The sequence below is a fragment of the Erinaceus europaeus genome, chromosome 6, assembly GCF_950295315.1.
Source record: "Erinaceus europaeus chromosome 6, mEriEur2.1, whole genome shotgun sequence".
NCBI classification, from domain to species: domain Eukaryota; kingdom Metazoa; phylum Chordata; class Mammalia; order Eulipotyphla; family Erinaceidae; genus Erinaceus; species Erinaceus europaeus.
Genome location: NC_080167.1, coordinates 51,577,546 through 51,601,326, shown reverse-complemented (window position 1 = coordinate 51,601,326; position 23,781 = coordinate 51,577,546). Strand labels below are relative to the sequence as shown.

Sequence of the window (23,781 nt, the reverse complement as noted above, 5' to 3'; positions counted from 1 at the left end):
CTCACCTTAAGTGGGAGGCTTCATGAATGTGTCTCTTCTTCTCTCTGTCTTTCCCTCTATCTTCCTCTGTGTGTGTGTCTCTTATCCTCTGTCAAAAAGGAAGAGAAGGAAAAAAGGATAGAAGAGAAGAAGGGACAGAGGGGAAAATAGTCACTGGGAACAGTGGTGGAGTCATATACATATTGACCGACCTATCAATAACCCTGGTGGAAAAAAAAAATCTTTATACTGAAATTGCACAGATGAATGCCCCAATCACACTACTTTTGATAGAAAGAATCATCCTTACATTATCAGAGACTAGTAAAAAAACATTTGCTATGTAGAATTTGTTAAGATTTATTGAAACCAGACCAAGAAAGCTCTGCTACTCTGTGCTGTTAGGACCTGGAAATATCTTTGCTGCTGAGGACCGGGTGTGCTGATGCTAATCATTAAGGCAGAATTTTGCCCACATGGGCTTTATTAGAAGCAGAGAGTGCACAGCACCTTAAGAGAAGGCTGGTATTAAGGAGATTCTGCTTTAAGATGCATGGGCACATTCTGTTAACCTGTAGAGCCAAGTCCACCCTGTGCCTAAGAGACATCCCAGGCCTGCAGACTCTGTTTCAAATAAACACAACATCCAGAGGAAAAGAAACAGAGTTGTGATTGAATCCTCTGGGGTCAGTGTCTGTGACATCTGTTCAAAGTTAAATGTTAGGCCAAGCGAGAGTCTCAGCTCCTCAGAGTTCAGTGTTAAGGGAGAAATCTTATTGTATCCCTGAGCTACCTGTCTACAGACTTCTGCTCTTTCTTCCCAATTCTATTTCTTAAAAATAAATAAATAATAAATAGACAAGATAGTTTTTGGAACTAGAATGAGGCATTACCATTCAATCGATGAAAATAAAACGCCATCCTTTATTATCAGATTTTCTCTGCCATTTTAGAAGAGGAGTTAGAGTGTATTTGTACTTAGAAGTTCCTATCAGCTTCCACAGACTAAATGTTCTGGAGCTCTGGGAGAATCATTAGGAGCAAAGCAATAAACACCTTCCAGTGATATCTCTTCTATAAGTCATGTGCTCAGTAATCTGGAGAGATAAAATGAAATTTCTGGGACCAAGAAGCCAAAAGAAACCCTCTTGAATTTTTTTGTTTAGAAATCTGCCATGCATGATCCAGGAGATGGTGCAGTGGATAAAGTGTTGGACTCTCAAGCATGAGGTTCTGAGTTCAATCCCCAGCAGCCCATGTACCAGAGTGATCTCTGGTTCCTTCTCTCTCCTACTATCCCTCTCATTAATAAATAAAAATATTTTTTTAAAAATATGGCCTGACATCTTATTTATCTTTTATTTAAATTATTTTATTGCCACCAGGGATGTCTCTGGGGCTTGGGGCTTGGTGCCTACATGATGAATCCACTGCTCCTGGTGACCATTTTTCAGTCCATTTATTTATTTATTTATTTATTTATTTATTTATTTATTTATGTTTATAGAGGCAGAGAGAAACTGGTAGGGAGTGGGGAGCACATAGAGGATGAAGAGAGAGAGGGAAGGAGAGGGAGAGGGAGAGACCTGCAGCACTAATCCACCAGTTCTGAAGCCATGTCCCCTATCTTCTTAAAGACCACTGTGAATCCAATATGAACAGACAGATCTTGGCTTTCTGGTGTTTGTACCTGCTTTATAGACAGTTATGCTAGACTAGAGAAGACAAGATGTCTCCTAAACAGTTATGGAGTAAAACAAGAATTTTAGAAGACCAGAGAGGAAAAAAGACAAAGCTAATATTCTTGTACAGGACTTTCTAAGTTACATGAACATTTGTACAGATTGCTATCTGTATTTTCATGCTCAGCAGACAGACAGCTTTGAAAGCTGATTAATCTAAAGCAGTCATTTATAAATCACAGTTCCGCTGAGATGGGGGGCACATTCATAGTGGGGTGACTATACACTGAATCATGGTTCTGAGTCTGCTGAGGTCACTACTTTGCACTTACTTAAATGGCTTTATTAATATTCAAAGGGAGCTCAGTTTTTAACCATTATCAGAATTTGGGGGATAGATTTTTTTAAAATAATTTTTCTCTAGCTTCTTGAATAAAATCAGTTGTCACATGCCATATACTGGTAGAAAGATAAATAATATATTTATTTATTTATTACTAAGACTTAGGTAACTAGTTAAGGAAAAAAAAAACCACTGAGGAGAGGCTATGTGGTGGCACATCAGTTTAATGCACACACTACTATGCACAAGGACCTGCATTCAAGCCCCCAGTCTCCACCTAGGGGGAAGTTTCACCAATAGTGAAGCAGTGCTTCACATTTCTCTTTTTCCCTCTCTTTATTTTCCTTTCCACTCTCAATTTCTCTGTGTCCTATCAAAATCAATAAATATTTAAAATTAAAGAAGTGGTATATTGCATCAAAGTAAAAGTCTGGGGGCAGGGTTCTGGAACATGATGGCAGAGGAGGACCTAGTGGGGGCTGAATGGAAATGTGGAAAACTGAGAAATGTTACATATGTACAAACTATTTGTATTTTACTGTTGACTGTAAACCACCAATCTCCCAATAAAGAAAATTAAAGAAAAAAAAAACAGAGGCAGTTATGTTTGGAATAGGCAGAATTTTGATTGTAATCTGTGTTACTTGATACTGTCTTTAGTACCTAAATTTGCACATTTCCCTACTAAAACTGCTAGAGAGAAAAAAAGCAATTGTTAAATTTGAAACAATATATAAGCCCAAATAATTGAAATTTGTAAAATCTGCATACATTAATTTACAAAAAAAAAATAAAAAAACAGGGAGGAGTGACATTTTCCCATAACTTAAAAAGGACATTGAGGGAGAAACAGCTGGGATCTTTCACCCAACAGGACCATCTGGAAAGAACAGAATCTGTGAAAATTTGAAACAAAATGTTCGACTTATAAATTGTTACAGAAAGCTTTGGTTTGTGCAAAGTCAGTTCTACTCAACTTTTCATGTGTGAAAAAAAATCACATTTGCAAGACATAGAAAAATCTATAGTAAGGTTTAAGGAATACAGAATTCCTGTAAAATACCCACTGGGGGTTGTTTAGTTATATAGTAAAGGAGGAAACTTTGTGTTATGACAGCATGTGCCTTTTGTTAATTTTATCTCAAACAGATTTTTAGTTGACCTTGTGGATTGTAAAGGACTCATGGCTGTGGAATTGTATCAGTTTACAGTTAAGGTTTCCAGTTGCAAAAAATTAACCAGCTGCTTCTCCTTGTGCTACTTTAGTAAAATTGCTGTTTTAAGTTATAGACTTATAAAGATTTTAAACTGGCTTTGGATTTTACATGTATACAAATATGTTAGAAACTCACAGAACATTCATCCCACCCTAGGAAACCAAATTCACTGTAATAAAAGATGAACGTGCAACTTAAAGAAAACTTCACAATTAGCATCAAAGATAAAGACATGTAGGTCCTTAACATGTTTGCCATGTTGCACCTCTGCATTCTTGGTAAGTTAGTGAGACCTAGTCATGTGTGGCATATGCCCAGAATCCAGAATCCTTCATGCTGGAAAAAGTTGAAGAGGGTTCCTAGGTGGTTCTCTTTGTTTACACAGTCACACAAAATGGCAGGCAACATCCCCAGCCATTGGTTATGCAGACCTCCCTGTATACACCTGAAAATCAAGACAGACAGGCAGGTGTGTCCTCTTTTCTTTCCTTTTCTTTTCTTTTCTTTTCTTTTCTTATCTTTTCTTTTTTTGCCTCCAGGGTTATTGCTGGGGCTTAGTGCCTGCACCACGAATCCACTGCACCTGGAGACCACTTTTTCCCCTTTTGCTGCCCTTTTTGTTTTATCATTGTTGTGGTTATTATTATTGTTGTTGTTGCTGTCGTTGGATAGGACAGAGAAAAATTGAAAGAGGAGGGGAAGACAAAGAGGGGGAGAGAAAGACAGACACTTGCAGACTTGCTTCACTGCCTGTGAAGCCACTCCTCTGCAGGTGGGGAAATGGGGACTCGAACCGGCATCCTTATGCCGGTCTTTGTGCTTTGCACCACGTGCACTTAACCCACTGCGCTACTGCCCAACTCCCTATTTTCTTTGCTATAATCTTGAGTTTATCTTAGCTCACACACGCACACGCACACGCACACAAAAAGGAGGAAGGAATGGAGAGAATTTGTTTTCTGCATAGTCTTTAAGGATGAGCCAAGAAGAATAATCTAACTTCCCTTAATAACCAGACTTGGTTTTCTAGATGTATTGTACCACTGGGTAAAGAGAAACAGCTTTCACTTGCACAAAACTTGAGGGTTCCAGTGTTACCAAAGTCAGCATTTTGTAGGTTTTAGATTAAAAAAAAAAAAAACCCAGAGAATTACTTTAGACCCTTGGCCAGGTCTGGGACAACACTTGGAGTTCCATCTCTTAAAGTTCAAGGGTAAAGAGATAAATACTCATACCAAGGAGAGTGAGAAAGGTTTCCTTTTGTGGAAAAGTTAGGTTTGCTATCAAAAGGGTTTTAGGTGAGTTTGTTTCTTAAAACTTTTTGGATTGTGGAGGAGTTATAATGCTCCTTTTCACTTTAAAAAATCCCTGGGTGATTTGGTCTTCATGAAGTGCTCATAAGATATGGAGGAGCTAGGATGATGCTTTCGCCATTTATGAGTTTCAGGTTGGTTCTTTCTGTTGCACTACAGTAGCTTTCTGGCTTTAGAGATTTGTTGTTTCAGTACCTGCACAGATCCAAATCACCAGGAATTCATCTACGTTAGTCTGCTGTCTCTGGGTTTCTCCAAATTCTGGACAGCTCTTTTGACCAGAGAGAATCCCTTAAAAGCATTTCTTCATTTTAAAAAATGAAAACAGAGTGTGCATTTTGCTTATCCTCTAGAAAATATATGATATTTGCTTTATTTATTTTATGTCTTGTTGGTTAAATTTTAAGCTACTCTATTAATTGAAAAATCCCAATTTAGTGTAATGCTAGATAACTTAATTTTCCACAGTAAATCATTAGAATTTGTTTTGTAAGCAGGTGCAAACCTCAAAGCATTCCTAAATCAATGACCCACACAGCATTAGGAGACCACATTATTACTGACAACACCCTAAAACTTTTTTTAAAAAATAAGATCTGATTAATACAAAAAATAAGGGAGTCGGGCGTTTGGCACATGGGTTAATCACTCGTGGCGCAAAGCACAAGGACCGACTTTAGGATCCCGGTTCCAGCCCCAGCTCCTCACCTGCAGGGGAGTCGCTTCACAAGTGGAGAAGCAGGTCTGCAGGTGTCTGTCTTTCTCTACCCCTCTCTGTCTTCCCCTCCTCTCTCCACTTCTCTCTGTCCTATCCAACAACGACAACATCAGAAAAATAAGTAAATAAAAAGACTTTGGTTTCATTCTGTTTAGCAATTGACTCTCATAAGAGACCCTTAGCTAACCCTGGAACATGGATGGCCCAGAAGGAATTGGAACTTGCAAGCATGAGATCCTGAGTTTGATCCCCACCCCTGCATGTTTGAGAGTGATGCTTTGGTTCTCTTACTCTTTCTCATTAGTAAATAAATAAATAAATATTAATAAAAATGGAGCATGGCCACTACTGGAACATGTTTTCAGGTATTCTATAAGTCACCATTGATCAAATTGATGGCCTCTGGAAGAAATGTCCAAGTGACAGACACAGAGGGGAGGCCTGGAACTCCCAGCATCTTTGCTAGGTCACACCTGCCTGGGTGACAGCTTTCTGACTTGTGTGGTCAGATCATTTGACGGGGCCAGTGACCTCTGCGTTCTTGCAAATGTTTACAGATAGCGGCAAAGCAAACAGAACATTTCTACAGAGCTGTCCTATGGGAAGGATCAGGGCCCTGGATCCCTTCCAGAATGTAATGGGTTTGGACAGGCTTCACGCCTTAGTGACTTCCTGTTCTATTTCTGTTTGTAACCTTGCCCTGGGTTCGTGCTAGAGAGCCCTCTGCAAGTTCTAGCAAAGGAAGTCTAAGTTGGGACTGTCAGTAGCAGAGCTTGTTTGCAAAACACTCTGGTGCTTGGTGGGTAAGACAATCTCTTCCTCCCCCAACTACACTTCCGATGTGATGAAGGGCAAACCTACACTCAAGTTTCAGCTCTGCAGAGGGTCTCCTACTGGCCTGTCGCATAGTTTCCTCCCATCAAAGTGTGCCGCCCTGTTGAAGGTGCCACTGTGGACACCAGAGAATGAGCAGCTTGAATTGCTGTTGTCATGGCGCTAAGAGTTCAGATGGGAACTCTGATCCGGAAATGCATCCAGCTCATCTTTGTGCTCTCTTAAGAATTTGAAAAGGGCTGGCAAACTAGCTCATTGGATGGTGCACTGCTTTGCCATGTACAGTCCACGTTAAAAGCCAGCCCCTCCTGCACTGAAGGAAGCTCAATGGGGAGGTGGAGAAGAAAGACACCTACACCACTGTTTCACTGTGGGTGAAGCTTCCTTCCTGCAATTAGGGGCCTGGGGTGTGAACCTGGGTACTTGAGCACTGTAATGTGTGCCTTCTATTAGGTGCACCATCGCCCAACCCTGCTCTTTGACTCTCACTCTGCCTTCTCTGTCTTTAAATATTTGAAAAAAAAGAGGAAAGTTTGGGGAACTGAACTTTTTAAATTTTGTTTAAATGGTGTATGCATATTTATTCATATAGTTAGAGAAATAAACATTTATTTGAACTAGGCCTTAGTAGCATGTGAGTAAAAAATCTCAGCTCCATCTTGGGAAATAAACTTTCCCCAACACTGGGAACCAGTTGAAAGTTCTGGTGGCTGACCCCAGTATTGACCAGCATGAGTCAAGTCTAGCACAGTCAGCTCAGATATTCGGTGTGGGCTACAATTCTGCTTGTGGATAAAGCAGCCTGGAATGCCATACTGGATGACTCCATTTCCTCCCGCCAAAGTCAGTGTGGTCTTACCCCTTCCCCTAATCCCTTAGATGCCAGAGCCACCTCAGCTGGATGCTGCTAGCTGCCTCTGCAGGGAGGGAGTGGTGTAGACACAGGTTCTGGCCCAGAGACACTGGGGTATGTGTCACATCTCGGGGACTTTGCATTGCAATTGCAGTCGGGAGCTGGCCCGTTTGGTAGAATGCAGGACATTCATGCCTGAGACCCTCACTTCAATCCTCAGCACTGTGTGTGTGGGAGTGGTACTCTGCATTCTCTACCTGCCTTTCTCTCTTTCTGTGTTGCGCTCTCTCTCTCTCTCTCTCTCTCTCCCTCCCTCTCTCTCTCTCTCTCTCTCTAATTTTTACTTTGTTTTTAGTCCCCCCCCCCGCCCTCCCATTCTCTGATACGAAATAAATAAAGCAAATCTTAAAGTATCTTCCAAATATACCATCACTTGAGCCTCTGGGCAGAAGAGGTACTAGTCTTATTTCCCACTGTTCAAGTCCCTTCTGGACCTCAGCAAACCCTAAGTTGCAGAAAATGGCTTCCAATATGTAACCACTGCTGCAGAGCTCTCTGACCTTGCTTGTCCTGATGTCATGGGCTCACAGGGAGGAGGCATTTGGGCTTCACATTCTGGACCCTGGCAGCCTCACACAGCGTCTGACTGTATGGGGACCTCATGGACACTTTTCCCCTATACGCCTCTCAGGCCTTGTCTACATGGTGTTAATTAAATATGTATCAGATATTTAAATTGAGTAATTTATCAAGTAGCCTGTTATAATCCTGTAATATATATTAATCATGTTATCTATATTATATTTAAAATAAAGTTAAACTACAATAATCATGGTTATTTATAGTGTTATGATTTTTATAGTATTAGTAAAATGTAATCATATCATTGCTACAGAATAATTATAATTATTAATTATAGTGTTATTTATTATATTGATTATAGCTATATTATAATAGAATTATATAATTATTACATAACATGATATAATTACATTATCACAGTACTGTGAAGAATCATAACATTATATTATTTCAAAATAATTATAATCATTGTAAATGAACTATATTGTATAATATAGATGATATAATATAGCCAGATTATAATCAATAGTTGTTAATTACTCATTAATAGAAAATTAAAGTGATATGTTGACTGGCTCTTGCAAATTAGTTAAATATTGGATAATTTCATTGTGTTAAAAAACATATCAGTCAGTGAAAACAGCCCTCCTCTCCTCCCTGTTTTCTAAGAGGTAGGTGTGGGGTACTCTGTGGGGAAGGATATGGTTTCAGGCATTCCCATCTCCCTTCTCTTTCAGCAATGAAGTGGTGAGGAGCGACTTGAAGAAACTGCCAGCCCTCCCCACACAGGCTCTGAAGGAGCACCCATCTCTGGCCTACTGGTAAGTGGTGGCCCTGGGATATAAGGGGTCCCTCTGGCCAGGCCTCCCTCCCTGGACCCCAGCTGGCACTGCTTGGGTCTGCAGGAGACCCTCACTAAATCCCAACTGGCAGGCAGAGTGCTCTTTTCCCTGTTTCCTTGAAATAAGAACCACAAGCACAGGTGTGCAGGGGCTGGGTCAGCCCCAGAAGGGTGCCCCAGAGAGTTCTGTAAGGAGAAGACTTGGGTATGGGGGCCCTGGAGGAATGCAGCCAGTGCCACCCCTTTCTCAACAGAGGATGCCCAGACAGCCCTCCCCATGAATGACCTTCCAACACTAGAAAAGACCCTCCTAGCTGATCCCCAACCTGTGGATTTCTAGAAATACAGAAAATCATATATGTGTCAAATTTTGGAACTCTAAAATGAATTTGTCACTGAAGGTTAAGGTGATCATTGAGCAAACATCCCCCCCCCCCCCCGCCACCTCTGCTTCGTGGCCTAGGACATGAGTGGATAGAACATGTTACTTCTGAAAAGTGATCTAACTGAAACAGAAAATGTGAGTGAGGGAGTTAGACAGTAACACCCAGAAGGGCATTGCCTCACCATACACAAGGGCCTCGGTTCAAGCCCCAGCACCACATGGGAGCACTAAACACAGCATGGGGGTGGACTTCATGGATGGTGGACTGCTATCGTGGTGTCTCTCCAAAAAGAATGGTGGGGGTGGTGCTTGTCAATCCAGAGACAGTGTAATTGTGTATACACAAGGCTGCAAAGAAAATAAAAGAAAAAGTGGGTGAACAAAATCTTAGAACAAATCCTAGGATTCAAGAGCACTGAAATCATTCCAAGCATCTTTTCAGACCAGAGTAGAATTAAATTAACACTTAACAACAAAAAAAAAATAGTAAAAGTCCCAAAATATGGAAACTCAACAGTATATTACTTAACAGCTACTTGGTCAAAAAGGAAATTAAGGAAGAAATAAAAATATTTTGAGAATTCAATGAAAATTAAGACACAAGATATCAAGTTATACTAGAAGTGTGAAATTGTCAGGACATAAATGTAATTAGTATATGACTGATAGACATAATTATCATATGACTGATGTCAGGCTGACAGACTTATGTAAACCAAGTTATTAAAGTGCCAGACTGCTGGAACTTGATCTCTTTCTCTGAGTGCTTTCTTTCACCTCTGAACCCTGCCATACTTCCTCTCCCAGAAGACTGAATACATATAGCTGAGCTCTTGTAACTAACTTATAAACTCATGGTTGCATACTAGCATATCTGTACCCCATTGCCTATTTTTTTGTACCTAAATAATATCATACCATAGCTCTGTATTATGATGTAATAAACTCCCTATTTGTTTAAGCCCCAAATGAAAAAAAAAAAATCCTACAAGGCAATAAACTTTAACAAATACTAGGATTCATCAATATAGGCTTAAGGATCCCTCCCCAGAACCCATCTGGACCCCACTGGCTCTTATAAGAAGGGACAGAGGAGTGACAGGAAAGTCCCAAGGTGCTGTGGCCAGGTCACCACGTCAGCTTCTGGAACTCTACTTCTCCACATGTGTAAGTGAGGCCGGCTGACTGCAGCTCCTCCCCTGGAAGTCCCCATACTGCTGAGGAAGCTGGTCTCTTATTGTGGTCAAATAAAGATTTCAGAAGGCAAAGGTATCCCCATCTAATTCCTGGTAGCTGGCTTGTTCTGTCGCAGTGAGTCCCTGGACCTTTGATTGGGACATGCTTGGTATTAACCAGGTCCACATTCGCGAATTTGTCCTACTCAACCCTGACTCCAGTCTTGGTCAGTCAGTCCTAATTCTGTGGCCCTCCCTGTGAAGACACTGTTCTTCTCCACCCCAACCCCAACCCTCCCCCCCCATTTCTTGCATGGAGCTGACTCCAAAACCCAGGTTTTTTTTTTTCCTGTCATCACTAAATCGTCACCACTCCAGGTCAGCTTTTTTCTCAAGAAAGAGAAAGACAAATGGGGAGAAAGAAAAACACAGCAGCACCGTAGTGTCCTCCAATGCAATAGGGTCCAGGTCAAGCCTGGGTTATGCACATGGTGTAGAGCAGGTGCACTAGCCTTTACAGTATTTTGTCAGCCAGGACTTTCATCTTGTGTCACTGATTGTTACAAGTATAATATAAAAGGGATACAAGTCCTCTCAGGGGATAACAGCCCACTTTTGTACCTCCCCATCCCAAGGAATTTCACTCAGGAAGAATTTGGAAAAGCACCCCAAGAATGAGCCACTTTTCTAGGAGCCCTTGTCTCCTCCTTGGAGGTGTCTGAGCAAAGTTGCTCAGGTTCAGAAGCTGCATAGATGCTCGTCTGTTGGCCCAGAGGTTGTAATAACTGAGCTTTCTTCTTCTGCTTCTAGTGAAGATAGAGTGATTGAGCACTACAAGAAACTCAACGGCCAGACCCGAGGTCAAGCTATTGTCAAGTAAGTGGCCTTTCAGTGCGTGGGGCTATACTGGTACCCACACCAGCATATGGGAGCTGGAGTGTTCCACTCCAGAGACATAGCTCCATGTGATTTTCAGTTAAAAGTTATTTATGGGAGTTGGGCGGTAGCATAGCAGGTTAAGCACACATGGCACAAAGCACAAGGACTGGCCTAAGGATTCCGGTTTGAACCTCCATCTCCCCACCTGCAGGAGGGTTGCTTCACAAGTGGTGAAGCAGGTCTTTAGGTGTCTGTGTTTCTATCTGCCTCTCTGTCTTCCCCTCCTCTCTTGGTTTCTCTCTGTCCTATCTGGCAACAACAACAGCAATAATAATAACAAGGGCAACAAAATGGAAAAAAATGACCTCCAGGAGCAGTGGATTCATAGTGGAAGCAGCAATAACCTTGGGGGAAAAAAAGTTATTTATTAATGTGAGAGAAAGAATCAGAGCATCATTCTGGCATACGCACAGCTGGGGATCGAACTCAGGACCTTATGTTTGAGGATCTAGCACTCCATCTAAGACACTCCCGTGTAATTTTCTTGTGAATGATCACCCTGAAGACTTGGTGTCTCTCTCTTTCTCTCCCTCTCTTTCTCCCTCCCCCCACACACCCCACATACACACTTGCAGATGTAACACAGATTCTGTCCAGTAACACCCTTGTCCATGTTTATGTCTTATAGCTACATGAGCATTGTAGAATCTCTCCCAACCTATGGAGTTCACTATTATGCTGTGAAGGTAAGTGATCTAATTTGGTGAAGATTGTCACTTGTGTCCTAAAGGACAAAACAGGAATAAGACACACTCACATTTTTTCTTGTTAATTTTTCTGAAGCTATGGAGGGGGAGGGGGAATACTTAGGAACAATCACCCTTCTGGAGAAATTGAATGGAGAAGGTAAGACATTGACTGGGGCTCCCAATACAGGGAGACTTGATTCAATACCTACCCCCACTTCACTTTCCCTTTTGTGAGACGAGTGCAATAACCCCCTTACTTCCTTTCAATCTCAAAGAATCCTGGTAGATCAGGCTCTGAGTAAGCAGATTCCATATATACAAGGAAGTGTAGAGAATAAGAACTTGAGCACAATAAGCAGTGTTTTTCTTGATAGTCACATGCCACACAGACAACTTCAAAGAGGAGAGCTTGGGCTGTAGGCTGGGAAACTGAGTATATGAGGTGAAAGAAATTAGGGGCTGGACCAGGAGATTGGTCACCTGGTAAAATGTATACCTTACTGGTGTGAGCCCCAGCACCACATAGGAACACTGTGGACAGCACCAAGAGAGTTCCTGTGCGTGTCGGAATAGTACAGTGGTGACTTTCTCTCCCTCCCCACCCCCAACCCCAGTAAATAGAACTGGAGGTCACTTGGTGGTATTACACATGTGTGAGGCCCTCAGTTCATTTCTTGACACCTTATTAAAAATGAGCTTCTCTAGCCCCACCCAAAATTGTCCAGATACACCCAAAATTGTCCACAGGTGAGGTAGCTGGATCGAAGTCTGTGTTTGAGATGCGACTGTTGGGCCTCTTGACTTGCTTAAAACTATGCTGCATTTCTTGGTCAGGCTTCAAGCTGGACACACAAAAAGGCTCTCTCTGAGCTGCTTGCTTTCTGCCTCCAGTGAACCTTTAGAAAGATGCCCTTTTGCAGTTTGTCAGAGACCAGATGCCAAGCTTGTGATGTTCAGAGTGCCAGCTGTGTGTGGGTGTTTGGTTCTGGGACTCTCCAGGATGAAGCAGTTGCTCGCCAACCTATCTGGACAAAGAGCACATGGAAGCATTCAAGCAGGCCTAAACCAGCTGTGCCCATGCTTGCTGCCCTACAGCTCCTTGTGTTGAGGGGGGCTGTGGCCTGCAGTGCATCAGAGGCTTCTGTGCTATTGGGCTTCTGGAGTTCTGTTCTCCCAAACTACTGGAAGACACGCAGGTACTTTCCAGAAACAGGGATTCTATACCCCCAAACTTTTTTTTAATAGGTCATAGGTCTTAAAACTTTTTAAAACCAAAATTGTATTTCTTTTGCCCTTTCTTTTGTACTTACCTTGAACTAACTCATGTCTCACAAATAGTTGAAAACCATGAAGCACATTGTGTGAGGTTGTGGTTTTATTTTGAATGCAGTGCTGGGGAATGAACTAAGGAACTTGTGCGGTGCCGTTGAGTCGCTCCCAGGCCTGGTATTTTTATATATGTAGAGGGGAAGAGGAAGAGAGGTAGAGGCAGAGAAAGGAGAAAGAGTCACCACAGCATGACTCCACCATCCTTGGAGTCCTCCTACCCCAGTGCAGGCATGGTGCTCTCATGTGCTACTAGAACTCAAATCTGTACACTCTGAGATATCTCTCAGCCCAAATTTTGCAACCTCAGGATAGCTACAATATAAACTACCCTGATTTGCCATGACAACCCTGAGCACTCAGCAGCTTTCAGTGAATGGTGCAGTCTCCCTTCTTGAACAGAGAACTGGAACTTGCAACCTGGTAATAAGAGGTCTCTGCTAAAGGAATGAACAGAAAGGCTTTGTGCTTCCCATGCTGTCCCTGCAGTATCCAGGCTCTCTAGTAGTGAGGGTCACACAATGAAGCCTGCTCCCAGCTGTCCTCTTCTGGTGAAGGGGAACCCTGTGCCCCGATTCCAGCACTGCTACCCACCTGCTGAAAGCAGTGGGAGGGGCCCGAGAAAAGCAGACCTCACTCCTTGCTTTAAATTATTTGTCAAATTAGAATAAACTTAGATGCATTTTATTAAGTGAAAGCAGCCAGTCTGAAAAGATAGCATGATTAATGCATGATTCCAACCACATGACATTCTAGAAAAGGGAAGAAGTAGAGACAGTGAAAAAAGATCAGTGGTTCCCAGGGACTTGGGGAGGAAGTAGGGGAGGGCTTGAGGGGACAACTCAGAAAGTCTTTCCAGAGGTGAAATCCTGTGTGACACTCAGTGATGGGTCTGCATCACTATTACACCTGTCCAGCCACAAGTGTGAGCCCTGATATCACAGGATTATAGCACGTCCATGTAGGTTGTGACAAATGTTCTACTGAGATGGGAATACTGGCAGGGAGGGGACATTGATAATGGGGGAGGCTGTGTGGGTGGGCAGGAGTGGGGCGTATGGAAAAGTCTCTACCTTCTATTCAATATTGTGAACTGAAACTGCTCCCTAAACCCCTAAATCTTAAACATGTATGTTCTTAAAGCTGTCACCTTCCAAAGTCCCCATAGGCCCCTCTTGTTCTCACAGCCATGACAGTTTCTCTGCTTAGGACATGTTAGAAGCTCAGCACCTCCCCAGCCTTCCTTTGCAAGGAATGAGAGACCAGGCATTGCAAACCTAAAGCCCCAAAAGAGAAAAATGAGCAAAGCAATTTGCTTCTCACTCCTAGGGAACTCTAGCTGTCTTCTGGGGAGGGGAAGAGCTGGGGCCCCAGTCTTGAGCACCTCCCTTTTCTTGTTCATATCACCCCACGTGGCCCCATCTGCTCAGGTAGAAAGCCAGAAGTGGGCTTCGTCCTCAAAGAACTTTGAATTTTCCCTTCTGTTCAGATGAGCCCCAAAGTCCTCCCCCCAAGGGTCACATATATTTTCCCAACCTACTTACCACTTCCATTCTGATGTCCTAGGACAAACAGGGCATCCCATGGTGGCTGGGACTGAGCTACAAAGGAATCTTCCAGTATGACTACCACGACAAAGTGAAACCCAGGAAGGTGAGTGGGCTTTCCCATGGGGTGCGAGACAGGACTGAGTCTGCAAAGGGAGGGGACAAAGAAGTGACCCAAGTGCAGATGTGATAGGAATGTTTCTCCTTTCTGTCCAAGAGGGTTTCCTAGCCCCCCCCCCCCGCAAATTTAAGGGTAGACAAGTCACTGAAGTGATTCTGTGTATCCTGATTGAGAACTTCTCTTCCCTGTTGCTGAGACAACCTAAGCATTTACTACTCCACTCTTACAGTGACTCCACTCTTACAGTGAAGAAGAGTGAAAGGACTCTGAGGAGCTCTTCCACTCCCTAATTTTCTGGGGTACTAATGTTGCTTTTGAGCGATGAGGCTCATCTGAGTTCTCCCCCAAGTTCATGTGCAGAGGGAAGGGGGGGAGGAAAGAAATAAGGAAGAAATGTGAGAGGCATTCCTGCAAGGCAGCAAATATTTTATGGCACATTCAATGTGATCAAAAATCTGGGAAGAATAAGGTCCCTTGCCAGAGAGGAGGGAAGCAGGGAAGGCTCATGCAATATCACTGTAAATACAAAACAGAGCTTGGGGCATGCATTCACTCTGTTTTCATTTACACACATTTTTCAGACCAGAACAAACTGAAAAATTAGAATGGAAAAATGTCTCAGAGGCAAGTGCTGACATTCAGATGTCCTAGCAGAGGGTGACGGAGAGATGCAGCTCAGACCCTGAGACAGAAATAAAAAGTCTATCAAAACCACTGTGGAGGTGGGCATGAGGAGATGGTGCTGGTTCTATGTGTCCTTCCAGATTGCTTTATCCACGAGCAGAACTGAAACCCACACCAAGCATCTGAGCATTCTGGGGTCTCTCCTGTGAACATCTGCCTTTAGTGAACTTCTTTATGAAACTGGTCAGATTGGGGGAGGAGCGAGTCCTGTATTGGGGAGAATTTTCATTCAGTTGGTCCATAAGACAGTTAAGTTCTTTTTTGTTGTTGTTCCCTTTTGTTGCCCTTGCTTTTTATTGTTGTTGTAGTTATTATTGTTGTTATTGATGTCGTCATTGTTAGGACAGAGAGAAGTGGAGAGAGGAGGGGAAGACAGGGAGAGAGAAAGATAGACACCTACAGACCTGCTTCACCACTTGTGAAGCAACTCCCCTTCAGGTAGGGAGACGGGAGCTCGAACAGAGATCCTTAAGCAGGTCCTTGCGCTTTGCGCCACCTGCACTTAACCCGCTGTATACCGCCAGACTCCCAAGACAGTTAAGTTCTAAGTTTGCCAGCAAATGAATGTTGGATGAAATCTTCCTTGGGAACAGTGCAACAGGAACCTGCTTGGTGGAGGGAGTGGGGTGGGGGGCAGTTGTTTTCTGGCTATCTCTAAAACCTTCCCAGTTTCCTCACATGCTATAAAACCTGCATCAGACCCTGCATGCTTGTTTTTTCCCGTTTTATTTGGTCATAGGATCTGAACTTCTTTCTCCCTCATTTCCCTTTTCCCTCCATAGCCTTTTAAATTTTTGTGCTTTTATAATTTCATTGTATTGCATTTTCTCTTTACTCCTTCCTCCCTTTTACATTTACTTTCTTCCCTTCTCAGCCTGCCTGATTGTGTTTGCTGCTTGCAAGAACCATGAACAGGGCCAGGTCCTTTAATGAAACCCTGGCAACATACATTTACTTGGAAATAGCAACAAAAAAAGGCAATTTGGAATGTGCAGGCCCATGAGAGATCCAGGTGCATGTCCCCAGAATCAAAATGACCACCCCTCCAATAGCCTTCAGAAGGGGCATTGCTGCAGAGATGTACCTCTTTTCTTCTGGAGACAGGAAGTGACTCTACTTCCTGTTGGAGCCTCATGAAATGCTAGGAATTGTAGTTTTCTGGTTGAACATGTTTGGACTGTCTCCCCTAGAGGCACTACCTCATTCAAATATAATGTTATATCACATGTTAATATATCATTTGTGTATTAGTGTTCACAAATAAGAGCTGACCTTTGAAAAGCCATTGAGGAAAATCACAGTGTACATTTTAGTAGCCTCAGGGGAAGCCACCTCTGCTAAAGCCTGAGAGGAGACTTAAAAGCCAAACCAGAGACAGAACTGGAGCTTTAGTTAAGAAGTCCCAGTTGCAAGAAGATATAGGCAGAGTACATGATACCCCCTAGCACACAACTTCATCACCAGTATTAAAACCATCTTTGCTAGGTGCAAGCTGCTATGAGTCCCTGAGGAAGTGTGACTGAACCCCCCACCCTGGGTTTCCTTAGTTATTAATAATGTAGAGCACACAGTCTTGAACACCAAAGCAAAGTCACATATAAAGTGCCTGAATCTGTCTGCAGGGCTCCAGTCTATCAGTTCTCAACTTCAGCTGGAAACTGACATGAAATAGTTGGAGTGCACACATGTGCTAGCCCCCCACAACTGACCTTGAGAAGGTCTCCAGGTAGAGTCTGACATGGCCTGGAGTGTCATCCAGGCAGGGCAGGTGTGCGCAGCAGAGCCCTGCAAGATGAGCCCAGACTCATGGCTGGATGAGCCCCAAGAGAGATGCCCCCAGGTGGTGTCACGACTCTTGCACTGGGGCCAGCAGAGATCAGAGCAACAGGGTGTGGTGCCCCAATTCTATGCACCTGGAGGCCCTGAGCAGCCCCAGCTGCACTGCCAAGTGAGGGCTGAGCCCCCGCAGACACTCTGACCCAATTGTAGCAGCCATGTCACATGGTGCCACAGTAACAGGAGCCAACATTCAAGTGGAGGCAGTGCTGAGCCTGCCCTTTCCTCTGAAGGGCCCCAGTGTCCTCGGGTGGCTCTGAGTTCTACAAGCCAAAATTGCATGTCGGGGGTCAGGAGCCTCTGTGAGGACCTTCAGATGTGTCCATCTGACCCATCAACAAACAACACACACAAAACAGGAAGGGGGAATGCTGGTGACTGTCCAGAAATAGACAGGGCTATAGTTTCTCCAGCAGTCTCTGTCTGGGGTACAGTTTACCATTCTTGTCGCAGCCATGCAACCTCAGTTGTATAATCCTCTCTCTTAAGCCCTGTAAATTTGGGGGGGAAAGGCCTAAAATATGGGGTGGCTCACAGCTAAGAAAGAAGGAATATCTCATCCCCTTCTAATCAGTCTGTCCCTATCCCTACCCAGGCCTTTTTAAAAAAAATTTATTTATAAAATGAAAATTTTGACAAGACCATAGGATAAGAGGGGTACAATTCCACACAATTCCCACCCCAGAGCTCCATATCCCATCTCCTTCCTTGAAAGCTTTCCTATTCTTTATCCCATGGGGAGCATGGACCCAGGATCATTATGAGGTGCAGAAGGTGGAAGGTCTGGCTTCTGTAATTGTTTCTTTGTGGACATTGGCAGGTCGAGCCATACTCCTAGTCTGCCTCTATCTTTCTCTATCTGGGACAGGGCTCTGGAGAAGGTGGGGTCCCAGGACACATTGGTGAGGTCATCTGCCCAGGAAAGTTAGGTTGGTGTCATAGTAGCATCTGCAGCTTGGTGGCTGAAAGACATTAAGATATAAAACAGAACAAACTGTTTAATAATCAGGAACCTAAAGACTAGAATATAGCAGATGAGATTTGGGGTCTCCATTTTGGAAAAATCTAGGAAGTCACCATTTTTAACAGCTGAGTAGTATTCCATTGTGTATATATACCACAACTTGCTCAGCCACTCATCTGTTGTTGGACACCTGGGTTGCTTCCAGGTTTTGGCTATTACAAATTGTGCTGCCAAGAACATATGTGTACACAGATCTTTTTGGATGGATGTGTTGGGTTCCTTAGGATATATCCTCAGGAGGGGAATTGCAGGGTCATAGGGTAGGTCCATTTCTAGCCTTCTGAGAGTTCTCCAGACTGTTCTCCACAGAGGTTAGACCAATTTACATTGCCATCAGCAGTGCAGGAGGGTTCTTTGACCCCACACCCTCTCCAGCATTTGCTGCTGTTACCTTTTCTGATGTATGACATTCTCACAGGAGTGAAGTGATATCTCATTGTTGTCTTGATTTGCATTTCTCTGACAGAGACTTGGAGCATTTTTTCATGTGTTTCTCGGCCTTTTGGATCTCTTCTGTGGTGAATATTCTGTCCATGTCCTCCCCCCACTTTTGGATGGGGTTATTTGTTGTCTTGTTGTTGAGTCTGGCAAGCTCTTTATATATGTTGGTTATTAAACTCTTATCTGATGTATGGCATGTAAAGATCTTCTCCCATTCTGTGAGGGGTCTCTTGGTTTCTATAGTGGTTTCTTTTGCTGTGAAGAAGCTTTTTAATTTGATGTAGTCCCATAGGTTTATACTTGCCTTAGTCTTCCTTGTAATTGGATTTGTTTCATTGAAAATGTCTTTAAAATTTATGCAGAAAAAAGTTCTGCCAATATTTTCCTCTAAGTATTTGATAGTTTGTGGTCTAACATCCAAGTCCTTGATCCACTTGGAATTTACTTTTGTATTTGGTGAAATACAGTGATTCAGTTTCATTCTTCTGCATGTTTCAACCCATTGTTTCCAACACCATTTGTTGAAGAGACTCTGCTTTCCCCATGTAATAGTCTGGGCCCCTTTGTCAAAGATTAGATGTCCATACGTGTGGGGCCTCATTTCTGGGCTCTCAATTCTATTCCACTGGTCAGTGTGTCTGTTCATGTTCCAGTACCAAGCAGTTTTGATGACAGTGGCCCTATAATACAGTTTGAGATCTGGGAGTGTGATGCCTCCGGTTCTGTTCTTTTTTCTCAAGATTGTTTTGGCAATTCTAGGTCTTTTCTGGTTCCAGATAAACATTTGTAGCATTTGTTCTATTCTCCTAAAAAATGTGCTTGGGATCTTGATGGGGATAGCATTAAATTTGTAGACGGCTCTGGGTAATATATTCATTTTGATGATGTTAATTCTTCCAACCCATGAACATGGAATATCTTTCCACTTCTTTGTGTCTTTTTCAATTTCTTTGAGTAGTGACTCATAATTTTCAGTATACAAGTCTTTCACTTCTTTGGTTAGGTTTACTCCTAGATATTTTATTGTTTTTGTTGCTATAGAAAAAGGAACTGATTTCTGGATTTCAATTTCTTCTAACTTAGTGTTTGCATAGAGGAATGCCACTGACTTTTGAATATTAATTTTATAGCCTGACACATTATTGTATTGCCTGATGATTTCCAAAAGCTTCTTGCTGGATTCCTTAGGTTTTTCCATGTATACTATCATGTCATCTGCAAATAAGGAGAGTTTGACTTCTTCTCTTCCAATCTGTATGCCTTTAATTCCTTGCTCCTGCCTGATTGCTATGGCAAGAACTTCCAACACTATGTTGAATAGTAATGGTGATAGTGGGCAGCCCTGTCTAGTACCTGATCTGAGGGGAAATGCTTCCAGTTTTTCACCATTGAGTATGATGTTGGCTGTAGGTTTGCTATATATAGACTCCACTATCTTTAGGAATTTTCCATCTATTCCCATTTTTTGTAGTGTTTTGATCATAAAGGGATATTGTATTTTGCCAAAGGCTTTCTCTGCATCTATTGATATGACCATGTGGTTTTTGGTCTTGCTTTTGTTGATGTGGTGGATCACATTGATTGATTTACGTATATTAAACCAACCTGGGATGCCTGGGATAAACCCCACTTGGTCATGATGAACAATCTTTTTGATATACTGCTGTATCCGGTTGGCTAGAATTTTGTTCAATATTTTAGCATCTATGTTCATCAGAGATATTGGTCTGTAGTTTTCTTTTTTGGTTGTGTCCCTGTCTGCTTTTGGTATCAGGGTGATGTTGGCTTCATAGAAGCTGGCAGGGAGTATTCCAGTGTCTTCAATCTTCTGGAAGACTTTTAAAAGTAGAGGTATTAGTTCTTCTTTGAAAGTTTTGTAGAATTCATTTGTAAAACCATCTGGTCCAGGACTTTTATTTTTGGGAAGATTTTTGATAACTGTTTCAATTTCATTAGCTGTGATGGGCCTGTTCATGTTATCTACTTCCTCTTTACTTAGTTTTGGAAGTTGGTAGGTATCTAGGAAATCATTCATTTCTTCCAGGTTCTCTAGCTTGGTGGCATATAGTTGTTCATAGAAGCCTCGCATGATATGTTGAATTTCTGCAGTGTCTGTTGTGATTTCTCCTCTTTCATTTACTATCCTATTTATTTGGGTCTTCTCCCTTTTTTGTTTTGTGAGTCTGGCTAAAGGTTTGTCGATTTTGTTTACTCTTTCGAAGAACCAACATTTACTTTCATTGATCTTTTGTATGGTTTTCCTATTCTCAATGTTATTTATTTCTGCCCTAACTTTAGTGATTTCTGTCCTTCTGGTTGCTTTAGGATTCCTTTGTTGTTCTTCTTCTAGGTCTTTAAGATGTGCAATCAGGCTGTTTCTTTGTGCCTTTTCTTGTTTCCTAATGTGTGCTTGTATAGCTATGAACTTCCCTCTTAGGATTGCTTTAGCTGTGTCCCAAATATTTTGATAGCTTGTGTCTTCATTTTCATTGAACTCTCGAAACATTTTGATTTCTTCCTTGATTTCCTCTTTGACCCAGAAGTTGTTAAGAAGTGTACTGTTGAGCTTCCACATTTTGGGACTGTTACTAATCTTTTGTTGATTGTTAAGTGTTAGTTTAATTCCACTGTGGTCTGAGAAGATGCTTGGGATGATTTCAGTGCTCTTGAATTGGCTGATGCTGTCTTTGTGGCCTAACATATGGTCTATCCTTGAGAATGATCCATGTGGATTTGAGTAAAATGTGTATTCCAGTTTCTTGGGATGAATGACTCTGAAAATGTCCAATAGTTCTAGTTTATCTATCTCTTCATTTAGCTCCCTTATGTCTTTACTGATTTTCTTCCTGGATGATCTGTCAAGTTGAGATAGTGGGGTGTTGAAGTCCCCTACTATGATTGTGTTACTGTTAATATATTGCTGTAGCTCTTTCAGTAGAAGTTTGATGTATTTAGATGGCTTCTCATTGGGTGCATAGATATTAATAATTGTTAAGTCCTCTTGATTGACTGATCCTCTGAGCATTAAGTAGTGTCCATTCCTATCTTTTTTAATCTTATCTATTTTAAAGTCTATCATGTCAGATATGAGAATAGCTGTTCCTGCCCTTTTTTGTGGGCCATTGGCTTGTATGTTTTCCATCCTTTCACTTTAAGTCTGTGTTTGTCTTGTTGAGTTAGGTGAGTTTCCTGTAGACAACATATCGTTGGGTTGTGTTTTCTGATCCATCTTCCTACTCTGTGTCTTTTAATAGGTGAATTCAAGCCATTGACATTTATTGATATCAAAGATTGAAGATATTTTAACGCCATTCTTGTAGAGTTTTAGAGTGTTTTGATATATGTCCTATTTGTGGTGGTCAGGTTGTTTATAGGAGACCTTTCAGAACTTCTTTCAGGGCAGGCTTGGTGATGGTTGCTTCCTTCAACTGTTGCTTGTCTGAGAAGGTTTTGATGCTTCCATCTAGTCTGAATGACAGTCTAGCAGGATATAGTATTCTTGGCTGAAAGCCTTTCTCATTGAGCACTCGATAGATATCTTGCCATTCTCTTCTGGCCTGTAGTGTTTGTATGGAGAAGTCTGCTGCTAATCTTATGGGTTTTCCTTTGTAGGTGACTCTTTGTTTTTCTCTTGCAGCCTTGAGGATCCTTTCTTTATCCTTATTCCTTTCCATTCTAAGTATGACATGTCTTGGTGTCTTTAGGTTTGGGTTAATTCTGTTTGGGACCCTCTGGGCTTCTTGAATCTTTATGTCTTTGGTGTTGTCTAGACTAGAGAAATTTTCAGCTATTATGGCCTGGAGAATGCTTTCTTCCTCTCCTTCTCTTTCTTCCTCTGGTAAGCCAATAATGCGTATATTGTTTCTTTTGAAGTCATCCCATAGGACTCTGTTGTTGTTTTCAGCATCTCTTAATCTCTTTTTGAGATCTCTTACTTCTTTTTTAGTTGTCTCTAATTCATCCTCAATCTTGCTAATTCTGTCTTCAGCCTCATAGATTCTATTCTCTCTGCCCTCTACTGCTTTCTGGAGTTCATCTATTTTGTTGCCCTGCTCTGATACTGTTTTAGCTTGTTCAGCTAGTTGCCTTCTTAGCTCAGCGATTTCAGCTTTCAGCTCTCTAATAACCATGAGATTATTAGAATTTTCTTCCATATTCTCATTTGTTGTTCCTGCATTTCTGATTACAATTTTTTCAAATTCTTTACTCACTCCTGTTATTATTTCCTTAGCTAATGTTTGGATGTTGAACTCATTGTTTTGTGCTTCACCCTCTGGAGGACTTTTAGCTGGACTCTTGTCCTGGTTCGAGTCTCCAATATTTTTTCTTGTTGTTTTAACCATTTTATATATTATGTTATGAGTTCCCTTTATCAGTACTTTTCAAATTATTGATCACTATTGCCTGGATTGACTTGTGTCTAAGTAATTTAATTAAAGGGTTTACTGTGGTGGAAGTTAACAGTTTTTTCAATCCCTGAGTTGGAGCTCAGTGGTGTAAAAGCCTCTTTGTTTTTCTTCCCTGTAGGCTATGGGAGCGTGAGGGCTTTTAAACTATCAATAGGCTTCTTAGCTTAATCACTGACTCCTGACCAAGAGAAAAAGCAGGGTGTGGCAGAGATAATCCAGTGGTTATGCAAAGAGACTTTCACAGCCCCTCAGTTATGCCACGGAGGTATAGGTCTTCTCCTGAGTTTCCCGGTTAGATCTCTGTCCCCTGGTGTCCCTCCCTGTTGCTGCTCCAGATTCTGAGGGTAGTAGCAATGGAGACTCAGAGTTGCACTTGGTGAGTCTCTGGGGAGTCCTTTCCTCCCTTTAGCTGTCCCCTTGTTGTGGAGCAGACTGGAGGTGGTGTCTCCACTGATAAACTGTTGAACTGTTAGCAGTCACTTAATCTCTCCTTAGGCCCCTCTCTCCTCTCTGTCACCAGCCACGCGTGTTTGTACTCACGTGTGATTTACTGGGTTCCTGTGGTCATTCTAGTCCTGTCTTGTTTCGGTCTGGGTGGTCTCCTTTGGTATTCCTAGTTGATCCGAAGAGAGGAGAGGAGAGGAGAGGAGAGGAGAGGAGAGGAGAGGAGAGGAGAGGAGAGGAGAGGAGAGGAGAGGAGAGGAGAGGAGAGGAGAGGAGAGGAGAGGAGAGGAGAGGAGAGGAGAGAAAGCGATCTGCTGCTCGTAGCTCCGCCTCCGGAAGTCTCCCATCAGGATCTACTTTTCGGAAGTCTATTTTAGGTATCAAGAGGCCTATGACTTT

The 23,781-nt window shown here is 42.4% G+C and overlaps 1 protein-coding gene and 1 long non-coding RNA gene across 14 annotated transcripts in view; one reads left to right on the top strand and one right to left on the bottom strand.

Annotated features, from left to right (window-relative positions):
• FRMD4A (FERM domain containing 4A) overlaps positions 1-23,781 on the top strand; it is a 593,356-nt gene that overhangs the window by 501,941 nt on the left and 67,634 nt on the right. For all 13 annotated transcript variants that reach the window (XM_060192202.1, XM_060192203.1, XM_060192201.1 and 10 more), the window contains 4 exons: positions 8,259-8,342; positions 10,733-10,798; positions 11,490-11,547; positions 14,443-14,529. In XM_060192202.1, coding sequence (XP_060048185.1) covers positions 8,259-8,342; positions 10,733-10,798; positions 11,490-11,547; positions 14,443-14,529 — 295 coding nt within the window. The remainder of the gene's footprint in view (positions 1-8,258; positions 8,343-10,732; positions 10,799-11,489; positions 11,548-14,442; positions 14,530-23,781) is intronic.
• On the bottom strand, positions 8,257-17,783 carry LOC132538930 (uncharacterized). The gene is made up of 4 exons (XR_009550253.1): positions 16,938-17,783; positions 14,421-14,569; positions 11,167-11,205; positions 8,257-9,095 (listed from the first exon to the last, which is right to left on the bottom strand). It is a non-coding gene; the product is annotated as an uncharacterized LOC132538930 (long non-coding RNA).